The sequence below is a fragment of the Cinclus cinclus genome, chromosome 5, assembly GCF_963662255.1.
Source record: "Cinclus cinclus chromosome 5, bCinCin1.1, whole genome shotgun sequence".
Lineage (NCBI taxonomy): Eukaryota > Metazoa > Chordata > Aves > Passeriformes > Cinclidae > Cinclus > Cinclus cinclus.
This window is the reverse complement of record NC_085050.1, coordinates 15,591,035-15,612,559: the sequence shown is the minus strand read 5'-3', so window position 1 is coordinate 15,612,559 and position 21,525 is coordinate 15,591,035. Positions and strand designations below refer to the sequence as shown.

At 40.4% G+C, this 21,525-nt stretch overlaps 2 protein-coding genes across 3 annotated transcripts; both read right to left on the bottom strand.

Moving 5' to 3' along the window:
* Window positions 1-1,076: 1,076 nt before the first annotated feature.
* On the bottom strand, window positions 1,077-3,118 carry MED28 (mediator complex subunit 28). Its single transcript, XM_062493408.1, has 4 exons — window positions 2,870-3,118; window positions 2,718-2,784; window positions 1,814-1,926; window positions 1,077-1,381 (listed from the first exon to the last, which is right to left on the bottom strand). Exons 1-4 carry the CDS (start codon window positions 3,017-3,019, stop codon window positions 1,184-1,186), a joined length of 528 nt encoding a protein of 175 aa, XP_062349392.1. The 5' UTR covers window positions 3,020-3,118; the 3' UTR covers window positions 1,077-1,183.
* LAP3 (leucine aminopeptidase 3) lies at window positions 3,114-18,735 on the bottom strand. 2 transcript variants are annotated; one of them, XR_009933239.1, is made up of 14 exons: window positions 18,612-18,735; window positions 18,054-18,169; window positions 17,653-17,707; window positions 15,824-15,929; window positions 14,567-14,726; window positions 11,800-11,961; window positions 10,651-10,809; window positions 9,793-9,917; window positions 8,336-8,424; window positions 7,149-7,251; window positions 5,514-5,593; window positions 4,755-4,867; window positions 4,381-4,633; window positions 3,114-3,190 (listed from the first exon to the last, which is right to left on the bottom strand). XR_009933239.1 is itself a non-coding variant. In XM_062493407.1 (13 exons), the coding sequence occupies exons 1-13, from the start codon at window positions 18,732-18,734 to the stop codon at window positions 4,435-4,437; spliced, it is 1,590 nt and encodes a 529-aa protein (XP_062349391.1). In that variant the 5' UTR covers window position 18,735; the 3' UTR covers window positions 4,322-4,434. The 2 variants fall into 2 exon arrangements, 1 of the variants encoding a protein (XP_062349391.1); XM_062493407.1 differs by lacking the exon at window positions 3,114-3,190 and having other exon boundaries at window positions 4,322-4,633.
* Between the last annotated feature and the right edge of the window lie 2,790 nt (window positions 18,736-21,525).

Genomic DNA, 21,525 nt, shown 5'->3' with positions numbered 1-21,525 from the left:
ATGCAACAGCCAGCAAGAGCTACCTCACCAAATGCAAACAGTCCATACAAAACAGCCACTGTATCTCACTGGTGATGCAAAAGTGGAAGGAAAGGCAGAACACTTCTACAGGCCAGTACTTTCCATCCCAGCTATCTAGTTTTTTTTCCAGGAGAAACTGCTTGGTTGGAAAAGTGACTTTGGCAGCAGATATAGCAAAAAGGCACTCTTCGTACTTGTAATCAAGAAAGAGATTAAATAGTGTACTGTAACACTGATGGGTACCTTGGCATCTGTGAGGATGGAAACGTGCAGTGCTATTTTCATTACTTTTCATCCATGCTGCCCCAAGAACAATGGAAATTTCAATACACAATTAGCAATTCTTATTTCAAGGGGTACAACTAAAAAGTACATGTAGAAAAGTGGTTATATGGGTGAATTAAATTTATTGTTTAGTAATACCCAGGTCACACAGACCTCCAAAAATTTTTTGGCTAAATTTACCTTACTAAATAGAGCACTGCAATAGAAGGTAAATCTGTATAATGAACAGTGGTGGTGAGCCTACCTCCACAATCAGTGACTATATTTTGGGGGCAGGTATTTTGGAACACCTCTTCAGTAGCCTAAGAGTCAGAACATCAGTAACATGAGGCCTGCATTACATATCTCACCCTTTTGTGTGCATTCTTCCATTTCAGTTCATCCTGTAAGAATCAAATTTGTATATCCAAAGACACCTTCCATGAGGTGAACCAGTCTGGTAGAGAGTGACAATTCACTTAAAAAAAGAGTGATCTGACCTACATACAGACAATTCTAAGGGTGTTTCTGCAGTAGTACTCATGGATAATTACTGGATGACAAAACATTTAAATATTCCAGAAAAATCAAACACTAATCTTTGCAAATATTTTGATCATACCAAAAAGACAAAGGGGAAGGAAAGGGTCACCCTTTGTAGAAGGAACAGGATGGATGCATTGTGAGAGACACACTTCTACCACAAAGCATCCTGAACAGCAACTCTGAATATTTTCCATTAAAACATAAAACCAATCCCTATTTCTGTAATCAAAGAAAAGAAGAAAATTTATTTGGCTTAATTGTTTTAACTATATTTGCAGTACAAATTACATTATACAAAAAGCATACAAAGAACACCATTGCTTTCAAAATATTGAGCTGTGTAAACTGAAGATTATGTTTGCTTCATTGGAGCAGGAATATTTGCAGATGCTTGTTCTAGGTAAGCTAATGGACCTTGTGGCATTTCTGCAGGCTTTTTGTGCTGTACACTGATGTCTTCCAGGACCTGTTGCCAGTGTCGCAGTTTACCCAAATGCTTCTGAATTAATGCTTCTTTTCTCTGCAATTCATTTCTTAATTCTGAAACATCCTAAGGATGAAAAAATTGTGTATTAGTAAACAGTATTCAAAAGAATAACCACCTCACATAAAGAGCATGTAACTTTTTTAGACCTTGAGCTTTCAAGCTGATCTTACAGTAGAAAAATAGAATAATGGAAAAATGTCTAATGATACAGAGGGAAAGCACTGTGAATGCACTAGTGCTGCTCTCCTATGTCACATATTTCAGAGATCACCATCCCCAGCAAAATCTAACTATTTTGTCTCTACCCACAAGTGTTCCAATACTCTAGACAGCAGCAGATATCCAGCTTCTCCATGTTCATGGTGAGAGTTATGGTAACAGTCAAGTTCTACTAACTTAAGGTACAGCATCATGTTGAGAAAACCAAAATTATGAGCACAGTGATTAAGGTACGTAGGTTATCTGATCTAGCACAGAACAGGTAAATTAACATACCTCTTTAATTACTTGTTCTGGTTTCTGGACTGATAGCTGCAGTCTTTTTTGTAGAAAAAAGCATTCAGTTTGTCTTGCAACATCTAGAAACTTTTGGATGCACTGATCAACACCTAAACATGCAACAATATTGAAAGAACAGCTTCCAGAAAATAAAATACTTCAGACTAGTAATGGTAGCAGTCTATTAAAAACAGTTTTCACAGTACCTTCTCGAATAAAAATCTTCAAAATATCTAAAATAATGCATTTATAAACCAGTAAGTCCCTGTGAAAGACACTGCTTTGCAAACTTACAAGTTATTTTAAAAGTGCAAGACAACACTTCCAGGTTTACTTCTGACAAGTAGTAATAAAATAATTCATGGAACTTATTTGCATGCCTCAGCAACAAGCTCAGACTAGGGTTCTAAAATATGCACTTATTGAGGAGAATATTCTGCCCTCATATGCACTATTGTTTTGGTAATAAAAGGTGTCTCATGCCAGCACATGAAAATGACCAAATAACTAAAAAGTTTTGAAAAGCATTTGTGCCGATTTTGAAATGCCATTCGAGTGAAGTTTCAGAAAAATTTCAGAGACAGCTGCACTTCTAAGGAGTAGTCAAGGGCCACTTTTCAAACTCCAGTTCACACCAGTATTTATTCCAGCTCGTCCTCGAGCACCGCTACCGAGCTGCCTGGCCTGGCCTTTCCCATTTCCTGTTACTGCTTCATAGGGCTTCCCAACGCATCCCATCACCTCCCCGGTACTTGAAACGCATTTCACGGCGCTCCAATACAACCCGACCGAACCCCAGGAGCCAACCGGCACATTCCGCCTTCCCACCGGAGCCCGGCCATTCCCGGGCCGGCTTCTTTCCTGCCCCTGCTCCCAGCAGCGTTCCCCGGGAAGGGCTCACCGGTGCGGATCTCCTCCTGGTCCGTGCCGTTCACGTAGTCCTGGCTCACCAGCGAGGCGAAGCAGGCCTGCGGGAGAGGGAAGCACCGCGCTGAGCGGCTGGGGGGAGCCGGCGCGGGCAGGGCAGCGCCCGCCCGCTGCTGCCCCCCTCACCTCGAAGGACGCTTCCAGCTCGTCCACCAGCGTGGTGTTGGGGTTGCGCGGCCCCGCGGGCGGCGGGATGAGGCCGGGCGGGCCGGGCGGCCCCGGCGGAGGCGGTCCCGGGCCCTGGGAGCCGAACATTCCGCCCAGCGCGCCCGCCATGGCGGGAGCGGCGGCGGCGCAGGCGGCGGAGCGGGGCGGGCCCGGGCGCGGCCCCGCCCGCTGAGGGCCGGACCCTCGGGCGACCGCTTGGTGTGGGCTCGGTCACGGCCATCGCTCCTCGGCCTGGCGCTGGGCGCCGCTGAGAGCCGTCAGGCACCGTTCTCCTCGCACCTAAGAAGGGTTTTAATGTACCGATGAGAACCCTTCTTAGATTTCCCCAGACTAACCAGACCCAGCTCCTGCAGTCTGTACTCATGACAGATGCTCCAGACCCTCCATCCTCCTCTCACAGCCCTCTGCTGGACCCTCTCCAGTAACTCCACGTCCTTCTTGTATTGAGGAGCCCAGAACCGGACAGAGCACTCCAGAAGTGGCCTCACTAGAGCAGAGGAGGTGGGGAGAGTCACCTCCCTCAAGCTGCTGGCCACACTATTCCCTCTCCACCCCAGGACAGCATTGCCCTGCTAAAACAAGGCAAGCAGAGACAGCAAAGCCATCATCCTTCCTTCCCAGAGGGACCCTCCTCCAGCCTTGGCCCTGCCTCTGTCTGACACGTGTGAGCCTGGTTAAGCACTGTTTCAGCATCGCTTGTTCCACAACAGCATTTAACAAAAAAACCCACCCTAAACCTTGGATCCCCTAAATTGTCAAGAAAACATCACCCCACATTTTAAGTTTCAGGACTGTTTGATGCTTGAACTGATTGTGGGAAGAATGACCCTGCTTGGAGTGTGGCCACCTCGCACCAAGCAAAGGGGAACTATCAGGATAACAAAAGCCTTGTGAGATGAGGGCAGGTCCCGCTAAAAATCACACAAACACTAACTTGCACTCACTAGCTTTCTGTAAAAAAGTTACAATATACACACTTCTTAACATGTTTATAACTTAATACATAATTCTGTGCTGAAGCCATGCTAACGCTAATCACACAGCATCATTTCTGCCTCAGTACATACCAAAAACAGTTCCGTTTTTCTAAGGAAAAGAATGCCAGAATGGTGTTTTTAGGAACAATTTTATAAAGTTGCCCTTGACATGACCTACAGTTCACCCAAAACTGAGGCACATCTATCATAGATTGTTTATTCACTCTCAATCAAAGCTCACATCCAACTAAGGTTATTTATTGTTTACAATAATTATGCCTACTTTACATATAAAATAGGTGTCTCAATAATTTTCATTATGATATTTCAGTATTAAATATTTCAATAATTCAAACAGAATAATCTTTATTTTAAGCTGCATAATATGGTATGGGATGACAAATCTCAAAGTTGAGATATTCTTACCCAATTTATAAAATGCATTTTTAGTTAATTGCCATAGTGCTTGGGGCATTCATTTATGAATGATACCTTTTAAGATTTTTTTTCCTTAAGGCAGAGTGGATGATTTTAGAACAAGTATTTTTATTTGGCATTGTGACTGTCTTGACTTAATCGAGCTGCAAACTCAACGAGTGTTCTCGTGGGCCGCCCTGCCATGCCCTTCCGAAGATACGGCACCTCATCTTTATTGGACATCACCCCAGCTATATCCAAATGAGCCCAGTGAGAGGCAGTCACAAATTCCTTCAGGAATGCAGCAGCTGTGCATGCTCCTCCAGCTCTGTGGGAAACAAAGATGTATTGTTTCCAAAGCAATTCCAGCAGCACACATATACATACATACATACATACATAAATCAGTTGAAAGAAAGGGGCACATGGAAGGTATTGGTTCATCTTACCTGCTGTACTTTCCAATGTTACTCACATCTGCAAGAGGACAGTCTGTGACTTGTTTTGTGTAATGCTCAAAAAGAGGCATCCTCCAAACTCTGTCCCCTGTCAAAATGCTGGCCTGAAAAAGAAACAATGATATTTTGGGCAATTTTTTTTAAACTGCACTTGTAAGTCCTGTTTTCATGCATGATTGTTTTTGTTTAGGTTTTATCAGTCTAAAAATCTTCAGCCCACATCATCAGGTTTTTGGAAATACACTGTTTGCAAAACAAAACAGGCAATTCTGCTTTTTAGGTACTTAAGTGTTACTCAAAAGGCAACATCAAAAGAACACATTTTTTATCTGTTTTTCCTTTTCCCTAGCAACAGAAATCCTTCCCCTCAGAGGCTTCCTTAATCCATCACACTTCAGCCACTCAAAAGGCCTCTCTGAATTCCTACCTCTGTGTTGCTAAGCCAAGATCAGTTATCTTTTTAACATGAACTAATTACTGCCAGTAGTCCAGAGTTTATGCATATGCAGTGGGTTATCAGAGCATGGAGATCCTTGAGATGTTTGGTGTATATTATATCTCACTGAAGCACTAGTAATTAATAGTCAACATATTTTTCAAGCAAATATAATACTGACATCATCCCTCTAAAATTTTAAAACATAGTAACATCTTTCAGATTTGCATAGACTTTGAGTAATGTACTAACTTTTCAATAAGATATAACTGAATTATTGCTATTATGATTTAATCATAATGCTGCTAGCCTACCTCATAGAGGTGAGTCCAAAGCCAAGATGAATTTGTGAACACTCCAGTTGCAGCAGATCCCAATGCAACATCCATGGCACCTAAAGAAACACAACTTCAAGTTTCCATGACAAAGGCAAAGGTGGACCTGAGCTATTCCCTTCATCCTGACTCCTCACAGAACTTTCCATTTTTAATTCCCATTATCAGTAACAGGAATTTATCAGAATGCAGAAACTGAAGACTTTAGTACACGGACAATTTTGAATGTATGAACATTTAAAAAAATATTTATATATTTTAAAAAAACACAAGAAATCACAGAGATTATATTTTGTTTCCCATGAAACTAAATATTCTGATTCCAGATTAATGTTTCTTAGAAATAGTTCTAAGATAATGTATTAAACAGTAACAGTATCCTCAAAAAAAGCTAGATATTATTATTTTTATGTATAAAATAGAAGTGAATAGGTTTTTTCCAGTTTATATACCTCTACAAATTTTGAGCTTCATTTACACAGACTTTTGCACATCATGTCTAAATTTACTTTATTTATATTTAATTCATTAAAGTAAACCTTATCAAAATATGAAACCATGGGATTTATCTATTCGATGTCCCAGAACTGATTATCTAATACCAACACTCAATCCTTAGTGAGATGAAAAAAAAAAGTAGCTTAGCAAAATATATCAAAGGAATTTCTATGGGATCTGTCCTTCCTGCTTGGTGCCCAAGGATCCCAAGACAAGAATACTTTCATACAAGCCAACAATCTTAAAATCAGTTTTCGTTCTGTCAATTGAAATTTTCCACAGCATTTGAACTGGTAAAACTGACAGAACACAATTTAAAGCATTAGCAGAGAATCTATATAAACATGATTATTTTGCTTAGCATATTCATTAAGCAACACAGTGGAGTCCTGTCTGAATTACTCTTGTGTCTGCTTTTATTTCAGCTACAGTCACCTCACCCATGACAGCTTGTTAGTAAGTTCATGAGCTGCACAGACAATTTCTGGTTTTAAATTTAAATTTACAACTTCATTATTATACAACTGTAGAGATGAAACAACTAAAACACATTTCATAATGCCTAGAAGTATGCAAACAGCACAAAAATTAGGAGGTACTTCAGTCAAATGAATTCCTGTGGAATGATGATGACTCTCCTGTCACCATGAAGCCTGAGCTAGCTCTCAGAGTGGGAGAACTGGCACTGGCTAGGTCAGAGCTCAGGCACTCAGCAAGCCATTCAGGAACCTGTCTGGGCTGCAGCGTGGTCCGTGCCAGATGGACGGGGCAGGATTCTTCCATGACAAGTCACTACCTCTGCGTGACACAGGCCTGGGAGCTGCGAGGGTTCAGCCCAGAGATGGAAGAATCACAGGGAAACACTGAAGTCTGTGTCGGTTTTCCTGCTCTTGGTTCCAGCTGGGCTGAGCCAACCCAACTTCATCTCCACTGCTGAGCATGTACCCTGAATGTTCCCTCCCCGCTCCACAGACACACAAGCTGTGCTCACTGTTGTCCTGAAATGTGTAACATCATCTCAGTTGCCTTTGAATTAAGGTTGGTTTATATACACAGCCCAACTAATGAGTAACACAAAACTGACTCCAAAATGAGCAGGGAAGGGACACTGCTTACCTGTTAAGGTTGCAGCATTCACAATAGCCTTTGCATTAAAATTGTGGGCATAACAGAGAGCATCAGCTAACAGCAGTCTTCCTTCTGCATCTGTGTTATCTACCTTCAAAGGCAAAATCAGTAAAAAGCCAGATAAAGTACTGTAAATGCTTCTTTCACTGATGTATTTCTCATATATTATCTTAAATAGCTGTTGGATAGAGGCCCTAGAAACTTCAGGTAATGAAAATTTACTCAAACTACACTAAAAAAAGAAAGAAAAAAATACAGTATTGATACACAGTTATGTGTATAAAGTAAAAGCTATCTATAGCTGAGGTAAGTCATCTTTCAGCACTACAGCCTCCTCTGCATGATGGGTCTTTGTACTGCTGGCTCCTCAGAAGTCTGGAGAGGTGTCTCAGGGGAGCACACAGACTGCATCATGTGCTTGGAGCTGTCAGCACTTTCTTGCAGACTTCTTCTTGGTGGGGGAATACCTGCCCAGTCTTTTTCCCTCAAATCAGAGGGTGACAACTCAATTTTCAGAGATTAATGTCAAAGAAATGGAAGAGCCAGCAAGTCAAAAGTGGCAGAATCCCAGAAATTCATAAAAAAAGAAAGCCATCTACTTCTGCATTAAATCAATGATCTACAGCACAGTGACTTTTTTTTTTTAATTTAATCTATTAGATGAGTATGGAACCATTTGTAATAAATATGGGTACTGATTTGGCAAGCTCCTTTGAACCTACAGCTCCTGTGACTGAGAGCTCTGACTGTACTGAGCATTTTGGCAGTGTAAAGACCTTGGTTACATCAGCAGGAAACTGATGCTTTACTCCAGATAGCAAGGAATTATCCTGAAGGGTCTGCTAGAAGCAATTAATGTTATTTATTCAGACTTAGAGCCTGCATTTATGAGCATTGCAACAATCTCTTGTGCCAAAAGCATGCTCAATAAATGACCTTTCTTTGCAGCTTTTCTTAGCAATTTATGAAACATGTCCCATCTCTTCGATATATATTTGAAAAAAAACCTATGATAGCAATTTCTAGTTAGTAACATGCTTCTTACAATTTTAAAAACGGTACATTTGCACTGCTTATCTTTAAGGGATTTTTTCAAATGTACTCTGACTACACTCAACTTGGCTGATTAAACCAGTTCACTAAAAGCACACAAAATCCAAGTTTCACATGCATACCTGTATTGTTTTTCCATTCTTGGCTCTAACTACATCCCCAGGCTTGTTTGCCTTACCACTTGGCATATTTTCACAGAGCGGTGCCAAACCTCAGAGACAAAAACAAAGTGAATTACTAGTTTTCTTCTCAGAAAAGATTTAGAAGAAAACCACTTAGATAAACTCCAAACACCTCCTTAAGAAAACAGTACAAGTGTAATTTTGAAATTAAGCTCAAAATCCAAATTTTCCAAGTTAATGAGACACATGGTCCAGTTTTCAAACAGGGAAACTCCTCTGCATGATGCAACACCAGGCTCTCTCACCTACACTACTTTACCACTAAGGTTTTCTTCTACATTTTTCCCAGACAAGTGATATCAGAGAAGCAATAAATATTATTTTGTCTCTCCCATATATAATTATTCACATGTAAAGGAACTTCTTTCTTTCTGCAATTAAAAACTTCTCAAATAAATGCTCTGAGCCATTCAAGCTCTGCTCATTGTATAATGTCTAGAGTGGTCCAAGGACTTATCACATAACTCCAGCCATACCAAGAACTAGAAAGGAGCAAAAAACAGGCTCAGCATCAAAACTGCAACTATGACTGGGATCATGGAATGAAAGGGAAAACTCCTAGGGAAAACCTGTACCTGGCTCAAGGTCCACAAGTGGAGCACCACTTTTCAGTGGCATGATGTACAGACCGGCTCCACTGCCAGCCCTCCTCATCCCACACTTCGGGAGGAAGGCCGTGAGGATGTGTGTGTGTGTGTGTGTGTGGGCATCGCTGCCCTCTCCTGGTTGAAGCACAGAAATGACTAAAGTAACAGTTAACTCAAAGTCGGGCTTCTCAAACTAAAACTTATCCTAGACCACACTGTACGTCATTGCCAGCTGATCTTGTCAGGATGTCTGAATTTTACCTCCGCAGAAAGAAATAAACTTTTTTTTTTTCAGAAAAAACCAAATCATTGCACATACATAATAGTATCAGCAGACAGGCTTGGTTTGTTGTAGTTTTCTGCTGAGACATTGACCTAAGGAAACTAGAGCTGATCCCCCTTCCTGTTCAGTTGTGGCACACACTCATGGAGGTAGCTTGGCACTCCTGACTCCTTTTCATTCTAACTGCTTATATAGAGATGCACATTCCTTCTTGTAATGAAGGACTGGGACTTTTCCAAGACTCATTGAAAGTATCTTTAGTGACAAACATTTCTCACTTAAGATCTAAAAAACATACTTTAAAAATCTTGATTTGGTGTTCCAATATTTTATTCAAGTAAAGAATAGGAGGTTTTGATATGCAAGTAAAAATGGAAGAGAGGTTGAGCAATGAAATGAGAGAAGTAGGTGTACAAGAGTCCACGATGTCAGTACATGGCTTTTATCATTGCTAATACTAGAAAAATATTCTCTCACAAAACCTTGTAGAACTAAGATTTTTGGATTCTCCACACAAAAGCACTTACCAATTATGTTCAAAGGTAGATTTAGAGCTGCTGCTGTCACAATGGCTGAACAGACAGTTGCTGCTCCTCCCATATCTGCTCTCATTGCATCCATACCCGATGATGGCTTCAGTGAAATGCCACCACTGGAACAAACAGCTCAAGTTGTATGTCACATGCACTGATGATGTTCTGTCCATCAGTATGTGGTAACACCAAATATCAGTAAATGCTAGACCTGATGCTCCAAATACTTCTGCAACCCTAGTAAGCATACTGAAAGCAAGCTATCTGGGTTTTCATTTCAGATAGAGTATTACCTCCTCATAATTAGGAAACCAGGTAAACTGCAGTGGAGTAACTGACTGGTCTTCATAATAGCAGTGCACAAAACAAACAAAATAGTACACTTGGTAAAAATCAAAATATGGATGGGGAACTGACTGATAAATTCTTCAGTGGTACAGAAAAGTAGTGGAAAGCAGTTATAAGGAATTGCTGCAAAGAATGAACTATTTTCTATTTCCTCAAGCATAATCTAGATGTCCAGTGACATACTGCAATTCAAAACATGCCAATCCTTCCTTAATCCACAGGTTCGTTCAGCACAAGTAAATAAATAGCACCTTCTTTATTTTCTTTCCCTCTGAATTTCCTTCTTCCCCTTACAAGATGATGGCATATTAATTCCTACTTTGGACAACTGATGTTGCCTCATTACCAGAAAAGGCAGCATAAGCTGCTATATAATGCAAGTTTAGTGGAATGGCATTGGAAGACACACTGAGAAAAGAAAAAACATCTCCCTGTTGCATACAAATAGCAGGAAAGCGTTTTCTCCCTCTGGTAAATAAAATATTAGCATACAAACATACACACCTGTCAAATGTAACTCCTTTTCCTACAAATACCAACGGGGAGTCATCTGTATTAGGACTCCCTAAATAGTGAATCTCCAGGAAGATGGGAGGTTCAGCTGAACCCTTAGCTACACTCAGGAATGCTCCCATCTCTTGTGTTGTTATCCAAGACTCCTGTCTGGAAAAGAAACATGTATTAGTTTTGGGTTTCTTTTTTTTCAACTGGACACTTTGACGAAGGTGATGTTTTTTTAAGGGATCGTGATCCTTGAAGGTTTGTACATAAACCATTTCATTTTAGTTAGTTACTTTGGAAACTGTAGTTTAAATCCAACCACTACTACCTTTTTTGGAGAAGCACAGAAATACTTCCTCTTTTTTTATCAAAGCTGGTCTTTGATTTTTGTTTTGTCTTGTTTAAAAAAAATCCCAACAAAACAACAGCTTGTCTACAGTTTCTACATTAGAAAAACTGATCTTTCACTTGTCTGTGAGGCTGTAGATGCTAAAGGTATGCGAAGTAACAGGTTACATTTAGCTTTCTGCTAGCAAGATTTCCCCCAGTCTTTTGCTTATCAACAAAATATCCTCCACAACCATTGCACAACCATTTCCACTATAGAGCAGAAAGTAGAAATTCAGGGGCAAGAAGCACCAGCTGTGTAAATTCACTTCCAAGGGCTTTTATGGCTTCATCTCACATTTAAAAAAACTATTTTAAAAATCCCAACAGTAACAGCAATAAGTAGATATTTTATTACCACATCCACACACACACACACAAAAAGCAAAGGTATGTAAAAAAACCACTTGGGAAGAAAACAAAAGGTACTTAATATTAGCCCTCTATTCACTGAGGCTTCTTTTCACAGCACATGTGTTAATTAATCAGTAACTGACTGCATGACTTAACTGACAGCTAATAATTTTACTGCTTCACAGTATCTCGCTTACTCTGCAAACCAGCAGCTCACTTAAGCCTTGAGAACAGCCTGCAGCCTGGGCATCCTTCTTACCTTTTCCCCAAACACTTCCCCTGCTTTTGTCATTTGAAGTAGCAAAGGGAATATGAGACTTGAATAACTTCAGATCTGAATAACCTAGAAGGTATCTTGTCTTACTGTTATGGTCCTCTACCCCACAGAGGAATCATTTCCATGGAATTTACCTTATGTGCACCTTTACATTGCTGAAACTTCTGAGCTTCTGTTCAATATGTTCAGCAAACTTGATTGGAGTTATATAATTAGCTGGAGCCTCCATAAGGTACCGAGCAAGGTTCTGCCCCTCAGCGTAGATAACACCTTTTTGCCAGGCACCACTTTCAGCACTAAACAACAGCACACAATGATTAGGACTACAGACATTTGCAAAAGTAAGATGTTGTCAGCATTCACATATTCTCTTTCTTAAAATGCAGTATCATCAATTAGGAGCAATTAAAAATATCACCGTTATCTTACTACAAGGACTCATCTAGTAACTCATCTCTGGTTCTAGTCAATGCCAAATACTTCAGAGAAAGCTAGGAGAATCGAAGACTAGACAGATGTAAAATTATCTATCCAATTAATTAGGTCTTATCCTAATCCTTACTAATCAAAGATTGGCTTAAATTCATAAACACAAGGTTTAATACCCCTTCAGAAGTTTGTAATCACATTACTATTGAAAGTTTCTATTTACCATATATATAAAGTCCCCAATTCTGCTTTTCCCTTTACTGAAATATGATTATGCAGTAAGAGTGGAATTTGGATCTAATTTCCCTGTGCACTCAAGGTGCTTCACTAACAAATGACAGAGAGACATTCACAGTACTGCTTGTGTAGGAAATGGGGAAGTGTCTCTGGTTATTCTGCCAGACAGCCAGTACAAAACCTTTCATTTTACTGAAACAACTTCCTTTATAAGTTATCACAAAGCAATGCGTTGAACTGGATTTTGCCTCTAAAAAGGGAAGGACAACTATAGAGGAATATAGAAATATTGCCTGGATATGGGAGGATGTCATTAAGAAGCCAAATGTCAGCTGACACTGAAACTGGCAAGAAGTGGGAAAGGTACGGAGAGGATTTCAACAGGAATAATACTGTTCACTTGCTAAATGGTGCAGGCAACCTACTGAACACTGAGAACACTGAAGTTCTCAATGCTGGCTTTGCATCAGCCTTAATAACAATGAAGATCTGCTTCCAGATTCCCTAGTTCTTTGTGCTCAGCAACAGAGTTTGAGGAAGAAGGGCACTCCTCATAACAGGAAGAGACTCAGGACTTAGCTTAAGGCTGGTGGACATCCACAAGTCCTTGGTAGCAGGCAGCACATATCTGAGGCTTCTGAGGGAACTGGCTGGCATCACTGCAAGCCTGGGCTCTTTCAATTTAAAAGGTGTAACTGAATGCGGTCCCTGATAACTGAATAAGACAAGTACATATCTTTAAAAATGCCAAGGAGGATATAAGGAACTACAAGCCAGTTACTCTAGACTAATTCCTTAGAAGTTAGCACAGAAAGTAATTTTGAAAGCCATTTCTAGGTATATGAAGGACAAGATGGCCACTGGGAGCCATCATGTTAGATTTGGGGCAAATTCCTGACCAACATAACTGAATTCTGTGATGAGAGGGTTTGTCACAGAGGACCAGAGAGGATGTAAGTGATCTTAAAGGTCTTTTCCAGCCTAAATGATTCTGTGTTTTTCCTTGACTTTAGCTAGGTTTTCACACAGGAATTCTTGCAGACAAACTGAGAAAACATGAACTGAAGCAGGCGGGTGTCTGAACAGACACATCTCAGAGTTGCACAATAAGACAGTAACAGAAAACAATCTCAACATTCAACAAGGAAAAATGTAACAGGACACAAAGAAAAAAATTCACTATAATTGTAGTTAAGCACTAGAACAGATGGTCTAGTGAGGCTGTGGAATTTTCAACTAGGCAGATATTAAAATGTGGACTAAACAAAGGCCTGACAAATCTGACCAAGCTTTAATGTTGTATGTAATGCCAGGTTATCCCTAATCCAAGTTGGAGCTGGACTGAATGACCTCCAGAAGTCTTTTCCAACCTAAATTACTATATAAATATTACTTCCATAACCAGTCATAGGACATCTATGTATTCAGAAAGTGTTTATTTAATACAAATTTAATCCATTTCTAAACTGCCATGCTCCAAAATATGAAGAGTGTTTATTTTACATATAACTTATCAAGACATGCTTAATCAAGAAGCTTCCACTTTATTTCACTAACTTCTTTGTAAGGAAGAACTTGTTCCTGTTTAAAGTACATACAAGAAATACCTCTCCCTTGCATGACAGAATATCCTATACAGAACATCCCAAGTCCATTCAGATAATTGTTCTGAAACCAAAAGCTCTGTTTCTACTTTCTGCTCTCAGTAAGTGATGCCTATTCAGAGACCAGAAGAATCCAGGCTTCTCTTCTTTCATTATACTCTGTGAATGAAAATACATCAAATGAACTATGTAAAATGTATCTATACTGCACTGGTCTGGTGTCAGTTAGTGTTTCTTGATTCTCCAAAGGATTTATCCATTTATGGAGTTTGAAATACCTCTTCTCCACAATTCTGGCACACAATACCAACAGAAGTCCCACAATATCACAACTTCTTTTCAACATAGCTTTTAATTTTATTTTTATCCTGCTCCTTCTTTTCCATTAAGCAGCATTTATTTGCCCTTAACCTCTGAATATGGCATCAAAACACATGGAACAAACACTATAAATATACTTGAGATGTAAAATACTTCAGGAAATTCAAATGAGTAGGATATAAGCAGAGTATTGTTGCTAGTCCTATCCTTTCAGTTTTGTTTTTCTCTTGCACAAACATGCCACGCATACAGTTTTATAAATGAGCAAACAAACCGATGAATAAATAGGCAAGCTTTCCTTTGCCATCACCTTCCATGAAGCTGAGGAGTAACTACAGGCTTCTTTTTTTGCTTCAGCTCATTATATTCATGCAATCCAAGGACAGCACCTTCTGCAGCTGCTTGTGCATCTCCACAGGGGTCTACTTCCACACAAGGGATCTCCAGGTCCTGGATCTGCCTGCAGCCAACTGAAAAATACAGCACAGGAACAGGTGTCTGAGGTGATCAATGGGACACTGAAAGGAAAAAAAATAACTTTAACTCAAGATATCTGAGTTTATAAGTAAGTCAGTCAAAGAGATTATGCAGCAAAAGAATTGAAAATGCTAATGACCATATACTGGCAAATTTTTACCAGAAATATCAGTTCATTAATTATAATTATTAAAATGTTTTACAAGAATAAAAAAAGGAAATATCATAGTTGCTCTGACTCCTTAAAGCTTATTCTACAGCAAAGCAAGGCTCTACTATTCTGGAGTGCTATGAATTATGGCTATCTACAGGTATCAGGAATTTGTCATAATTTAATTTTTACCAAGAATATGACTGTTCTTTTCTTCCAGTGAATTAATATAATCTTTTATAAACTATGCACTCCATAAATTCTATTTCCTAAGTATGTTCCCAAGCAAATTAACAATGTTTTAGTCAGCCACAAAGTGAATGTTAATTAACAATGTTAATGGCAGACACAGGCTTGCACTTTGGACATAGAGCTGTCATCCAATCACGGACTATAAAAGCCTTCAGTGAGAACTCTTAATTCTTATTTTACACACTGAAGATGCAGCAGTCATCCTTGATTAAGATAAGCCCTCTTCTGTCTTCAACAGATAGCATATTGAATCATAGTACTGATTTCTGAAAGATGTGTTTGTGATTTTAACACAAATATCTCAGCTACGAAACAAGTGGAAGAAGTAAATATAGGTGCTTACTTAAGTGCAGAGTGACCATAAAGTGAATTGGTGATGCTTCCTGGCTCCAAAATACTAATTAGACAATTGCCTTTTCAATATCACACTGTTTAGGAAAGTTATTTGATATAAATAACTGCAGTTACCTGTCTTCAGATTTGATTTACATTCTTGATAACTCCTTCCTCACTAAGGAAAAATTTACATAAGTATCAGTGACAAGTAAATGCATTTATGAAACCATGCAGTAAGTTGTGCTTTTCAAAACAAAGGCATACCTAGACTTGGACTTGAAAAATGGAACATGCTGCAGAACTGCAATTGTTTTACAGACAAAAATTTAAAAAATTTTAAAAATAGTTAACCTGCAACAGCTGTACGAATATTTTCTTTGCCTTCATTCCAGTTTTCTTGTTCATTTATTCCAGCATTCTTCTTACCCAGGCCAACTACTGCCACACTTGGGAAGTCCTAGATGAAGTCAACACACAAATGGACCCACTTTCCTCATTGTTACAGATATAGCAGAGTTGTTAAAAAGACTTTACTTTCCAAATCAAACCAAGCACAGCATTAAAATACATGCAGTAGTTTTTCTATATCAGGCACTTTTCATTAAGAGTGCCTGCATGGTGCTGCTGTCCTGTGCTCCCAATCATTTGCCACAGGAATTCAGTCATTCTGTTATCCAGTTAATAAACATGAGCACTGAACATAGCAGACAGGGCTTTATGCTCAATACATGGTAAATCTGATTCCAAGGGCAAGCCTAAGAGTCCTTGGAAAGCAGATCCAGCTTTTGAGCTGTAAGAAAGGACAGAACTTATCTGGAGAACTGTATCCTTTTTTGGCACAGTACTATATTCAAGAAAATAAAATCACTCCAAAAGATCAATGTGTTACTCAGGAGCTCCGCTGGCAGAATTTGCCAGGTAGCAAACCAGAGCTGCACAGAGGTACACCTCTCCAGAACTCAGGAAAACAATGTAGCACAGCAGACTACACATGCTTGCCTTATAAGCTGCAAGCAAGTGGAAGGAATTGGGATCAAAGGAGCCTTTTAAGAGTGAAGTCAAATTTGTATAAAACTCAAAGCTACGTATGGGAACATATATAATGTTCCTATAGCTCTTAAGAAAAAAATAAAGTTAATCTTAGGCTTTCCCTTCCATCTCTGTCAGCCTCTAACAATCAGCTTTCAAACTGCTACACTGTAGTAAAGTCTTTTAGTCCACAAAATGCTGAAATTTGTATTAGCTTTGCAGAAAATCAGTGATACTTGTTAACATTCTCTTGTCTTCTTTTGCAGAGCTTTGCTACTCACTTCAGAGCCCATCCTGTATGCAGAGCTGGGATAATGAAACCTTCAGTGCACTCAACTTCCATGAAATTTTTACCAAGTCCAGTGTCACCTGCATGGGGTGTGCGCACAGGAGTTTATATGTGGTAGGCAATTCTCACTACAAATGGATTTATTTCAGATTATTTAAATACCCTTAATGTAAGATTCAGTTCCTTAGACAGGAACACCTAATGTCACATCATATGCCTACCCAGGCCTTAGCTAGGACTCCAAAAAGGCACAAATCATTCCACAGGGGTTAGCTTCACATATGTGCATTAGGTCTATCCCGGCTTCTCAAATGGCACCAAAAGCCTGACTTTGAGGAGATGAATCCTCATCTCATACCCTTGTGATCTGTCATGGTTGTGCAGACAAAAGTCCTGCTTGGAGAACAGACTCATATCTTGTTTTCAAAGGTTTCAAGCACCTGACTTAAAACCTCTGACAAAAGCCTAAAGGGACTACATTGTGTTAGAACTGTCAGGTCTGGAAGGTCTTTGCACCTTTCAGTAATTCCTTACACACACCCCTCCCGGACACAGGAGGCACAGAAGTCAGATCCAAAACTGCCACGCTTTAGCTGATTCAGGAAGAAGAGATTCGGAGTACAGCACCTTTGGAGCAGACTTGCTCACATCCTCCCCATTTGCAGCATGGTGGAGGGAGTACAGGACTGTGCACAAGGCTATGCAAACATGGGCAGTGCAAAACAGGAGTTGAAACAGTCCAGACAAGAGAAAAAGAGCGGGCCATTTATACAAGCACAGCAGTGAATTCAGCATAAAAATTAGATGTAAGGACAAAATTCATACATTAATCAACTAGCATACAAAACCATAAAGTTCATACCTGATGCAAACCATGAAATATGCGTGTTTTGCCTTTCTTCAAAGGTGGCCCACACCTAGGATACAAAAAGATTCTTTCAATACAGAGAGCCTTACTTGTGATAAGCTTTACAGTACTACATTTACTCTGCAACCACACAGTGTGCCACACATGCACTGGGATGCCTGGCTCTGTGCTGATTCAGAGTAGAGGATGGGTCCCATGAAATTTCCACGTTTGCTCAGTGATTGGTTTTATCATGGGAGTTCCCCTCCAAACCGTCAAAGCTAAATACCAGCCTGACAGTGATACGGACACAGACAGTAATAATGACCCCCCCCCCCCACCCCCCCCAGAAAATACAGTTCCTACTGGTATTTGTAGGTACTTTAGACCATTTCATAAGCTTATCACATACTTACAGGGAAAGAAGTGCTCTCAGCTTTCCAGACACAAGCCTATCAAAAGCATCTCCTGCACTAGTCAACTGGGAAGCACCATCATCCTTTTCACTAGAGTAGGCTCCCAGAACAAGACCCTAGATAAGGACACGCGTTAATGTTAAAACACGAAATTTAGAGACCCATCAGAGAGGCAGTGAGCATATTGTTCAAACTGTTGCTACGTCTGTATGTATTTATCTCATTTTTGAATTTATCTAACGTGATGCACAGAGTAACACTTCAGTAAACCAGCATCAACTACTACAACTACTTTAAAGTTCGAAAATTAAATCAGATACGACATAACCGAACTTACAACAATCTTGCCGATCACATAAAAACAAAAACTCTTTCAATCGGTAATTTTAAGTACAAAAGAGCTTCTTCCCGCCAGTGCAGACCTCCGGTCTGGTACACCCAAGAGGAGCAGAGAGAGCAGAGCCACTGCTGAATGAGCTCCGAGAGGCACACGGGGGGCTCAGCCGAGAGCCGCGGGCCGAGCGGAGGAAGGGACACGCGAGCCCCGCCGCCCCTCACCTTCCCGGCCGAGCCGCGGCTGTAGCCCCGCGGCGAGGGGCCCTGCGCCGAGCAGCTGCAGGCCCGGGGCACGTCCCGGGCGAGGCGGCGAACGGCCACGCTCCGCACGCAGGGCAGCAGCATGGCACCGCGCACAGCACGGCAGGAAGGCGGCGGGGAAGGACTCCGGCAGCGGGGCGGGCCCGGCGCGCACAGCGCCTCATCAGCCGGCGCCGGCGGGGGGAGGCGGAGCGCGCTCGGCTCGGCTCGGCTCGGCTCGGCTCGGCTCGGCTCGGCTCGGCTCCACGCGGCTCGGCTCGGCTCCACGCGGATTTTGGCCCTCTCGTAGCACGTTCTAGACAAGTGGTCGTACTTCTCTCACAGACTTAGGCAGCCCTAGTCTGCATACTGCATATTTAATGTGCGTATTTGTGAAATATTATATAGTGGTTCGTGTCATTATAGAAATACACCATGGGATCAATATAAACAAGAATACTGAACTGAAAGTAAAGCATGGACATGAGACACAGGAAAATACAATGATTTCATTATATTTGTTTCAGTCACTTTTCTGTGAATTGTTAGGGGGTTTTAATGTATTTTTTATTATTTTGCCACTATAATTAGGAATGGTATCCACTTTTTATGTATGAAGAAAACGCGGACTTGTGCGAACATGAACGGGCTTGTCACTGCTGTTACCTGTTTGTTACCTGTTTTCAGAAGTGTAACCTGAAAACATGTTCGAGCCTTGTCCAGACCTGGTGGGGGCTTGTAGCCACTGCTGCTTGAGTACTAGCCAACATGTTCGGGCTTCCCCGGTCTCGTACCCCAGCACAGTAGGCGTGACACAGCCCAACGAGAAACTGCCTGTAAAAGGGGCAGGACCGGGGGTAGGACGGACGTGTTCGGTGGAGCGCGAACTCCCCTCGTTCCCAGCGCAGATACTACTCATAAATGTTCTCACCTGGGATTTCAAATCTTCCAAGGTAAGAAGTGCCCCCAGAGACGTATTCATTTCCACATGTAGAGCACGCATATGATCAGATACACTATGTGAAGCGCAATAAAAATGCGTATATATAAAGTTGCACATTTTTAAAATTAGCTTATGAGGTACAAGGCAAAGCTGAAAAGGTCTAAGCGATAAACTTACCCATTATTAACCCCAGGGTGGGCTTTGTAATTGTACATTTCAAATATGTATGTCTGCATTTAACCTTTTTTTTTTCTCCAGACAAAATTTCCCAGGGCAAATATTTAATGCATTGACCTGTCAGTGTATCTTAGCAGTGCTCAAACTCAGACAACCTGTGCAGCTGAAAGTTTAATTTAGCCTTACATCTGTTTCATTAAGTTTAGTTCATGCATGGTAATACTCCTGTTCACTCTGAAAATACTGTTTTCTCACAGGTCACAATACAGTCACTGAGTGATAATGTTTCCTTGGTCATTGACCTTGTGCAGCTATAGTATCCCAAAATGATGCTTTACAGTTCTGCTGTAAGAAAAATCTTCTCTTGGACCTTAATGCAGAGTATGCTCCATTGTTGAATTGATTCAAACCAAGAAATTACAACGCTAATCAGCTCAGTTATCCCCCTTTAACTTCATGCATACAGTGCATTCTACAGATTCTTTCAGAGCTACTGTGACCTCCCTAGGAATCCACTCCAACAAATCTGTAATCTTGTCCTCACCTGAATAGTCCCATGATTCTTATTCAATAATATTTTTGAAGGGGGTGGAAATTTGGGGGCCATCAAGCAGTGCATTATCAGTATGAAAATGTGTTGCAATACATGAATATTAATACTACTGAAAAGCATTTCAAAGCAATCACTCTATGGAGGATTTAAGAATATGCTTTCTTCTCACCTCCTGAAGAGAATTATATTTAGTAAAAGCCAAGTTACACGACACAATATAATTCTTTCAATACAGTAATTACATCTAAATTATACATGTTCATAGAACAATTACAAATTATAAGTAGTACATTTTCTACTTGTGCCATTATGCTGCCCTTCAAGTTTTTCTGTCTCAAAGCCACTCAGAATTTTCTGGGAGGGGAAGGTGGTGGTACCACAGGGACCCCTTTGGACAGTTTTCAGGACAGTACTGTGTTGTTACCATCTAAGACACCTTCGTAGCTTGGGTTTGTTTGCTGCCTATCCATGTACTGGCTATTGCACCACCTTTCTGGAGTTGTGGCCCAGGGTACAGTCTGAGAAAAAGCACCAGTGAATTTAGAAGTACAGTTAAGTAAGAAGTTGGTATAAAATAGGAACTTTTTTCTGCTTTATTAAGTTTCCTTTATGCTAAAATTGTAACAGTTCTCTAGACTCATCATAATTTTCCATCTATCTCTTAAATTTTTAGAAATAAATTTCAAAATAATTTTAGTGCTGCTAAAAAATAAGTGGCTTATGGTGTCTTGAAGAAGACAGGTTAGTAGGGCTGAGTGCAGAGGCACCCTCACAAATTTCTGCTTCATTCATAATCCTGCTAACCCTGTAGAGCCAAACCCAGAAATGGTAGAGGCCACTGTATCCATTTTTAATGATATCTATATATTCCATATTTTCTTAAAAATATTCACTCCTCAGGACCTATGAACTGGTGGAATCCATGTCAAAATTATGGTACTTCCTAAGAAAGTAACTTTTCCATCCATTTAGCCAGTTCTATTCATTCCAATACTGTTTAATCACACATCACTTTTAATGATTTCAGATAGACTTAACAATTAACACAGTTATGAAGAAAATTAATGTCAGATTCATATTTTCCAGGTTATCTAAAAACACTATTAGCCTTAATCTGTTTACTTCCAGAAGCTGCAGTGAAACATTCATCTAGCAGATAATAATTTTTAATTCATAGACTAATAGCATCCCATATACATTTCTCACTTCTTTGCCTTGTGGTA

What these genes read in the sequence shown, in the direction of transcription:
- MED28 (XM_062493408.1), bottom strand. Translation starts at nt 3,019, where the DNA reads ATGGCGGGCGCGCTGGGCGGAATGTTCGGCTCCCAGGGCCCGGGACCG. An exon ending in CCAGGAGGAGATCCGCACCG is followed by an intron (nt 1,927 to 2,717) that starts GTGAGCCCTTCC and finishes TTGCATGTTTAG; the next exon opens with GTGTTGATCAGTGCATCCAA. An exon ending in CAGAACAAGTAATTAAAGAG is followed by an intron (nt 1,382 to 1,813) that starts GTATGTTAATTT and finishes TTTCATCCTTAG; the next exon opens with GATGTTTCAGAATTAAGAAA.
- LAP3 (XM_062493407.1), bottom strand. Translation starts at nt 18,734, where the DNA reads ATGCTGCTGCCCTGCGTGCGGAGCGTGGCCGTTCGCCGCCTCGCCCGG. An exon ending in AGAATGGAAAAACAATACAG is followed by an intron (nt 7,252 to 8,335) that starts GTATGCATGTGA and finishes TTGCCTTTGAAG; the next exon opens with GTAGATAACACAGATGCAGA. An exon ending in AACATTGGAAAGTACAGCAG is followed by an intron (nt 4,634 to 4,754) that starts GTAAGATGAACC and finishes TGTTTCCCACAG; the next exon opens with AGCTGGAGGAGCATGCACAG.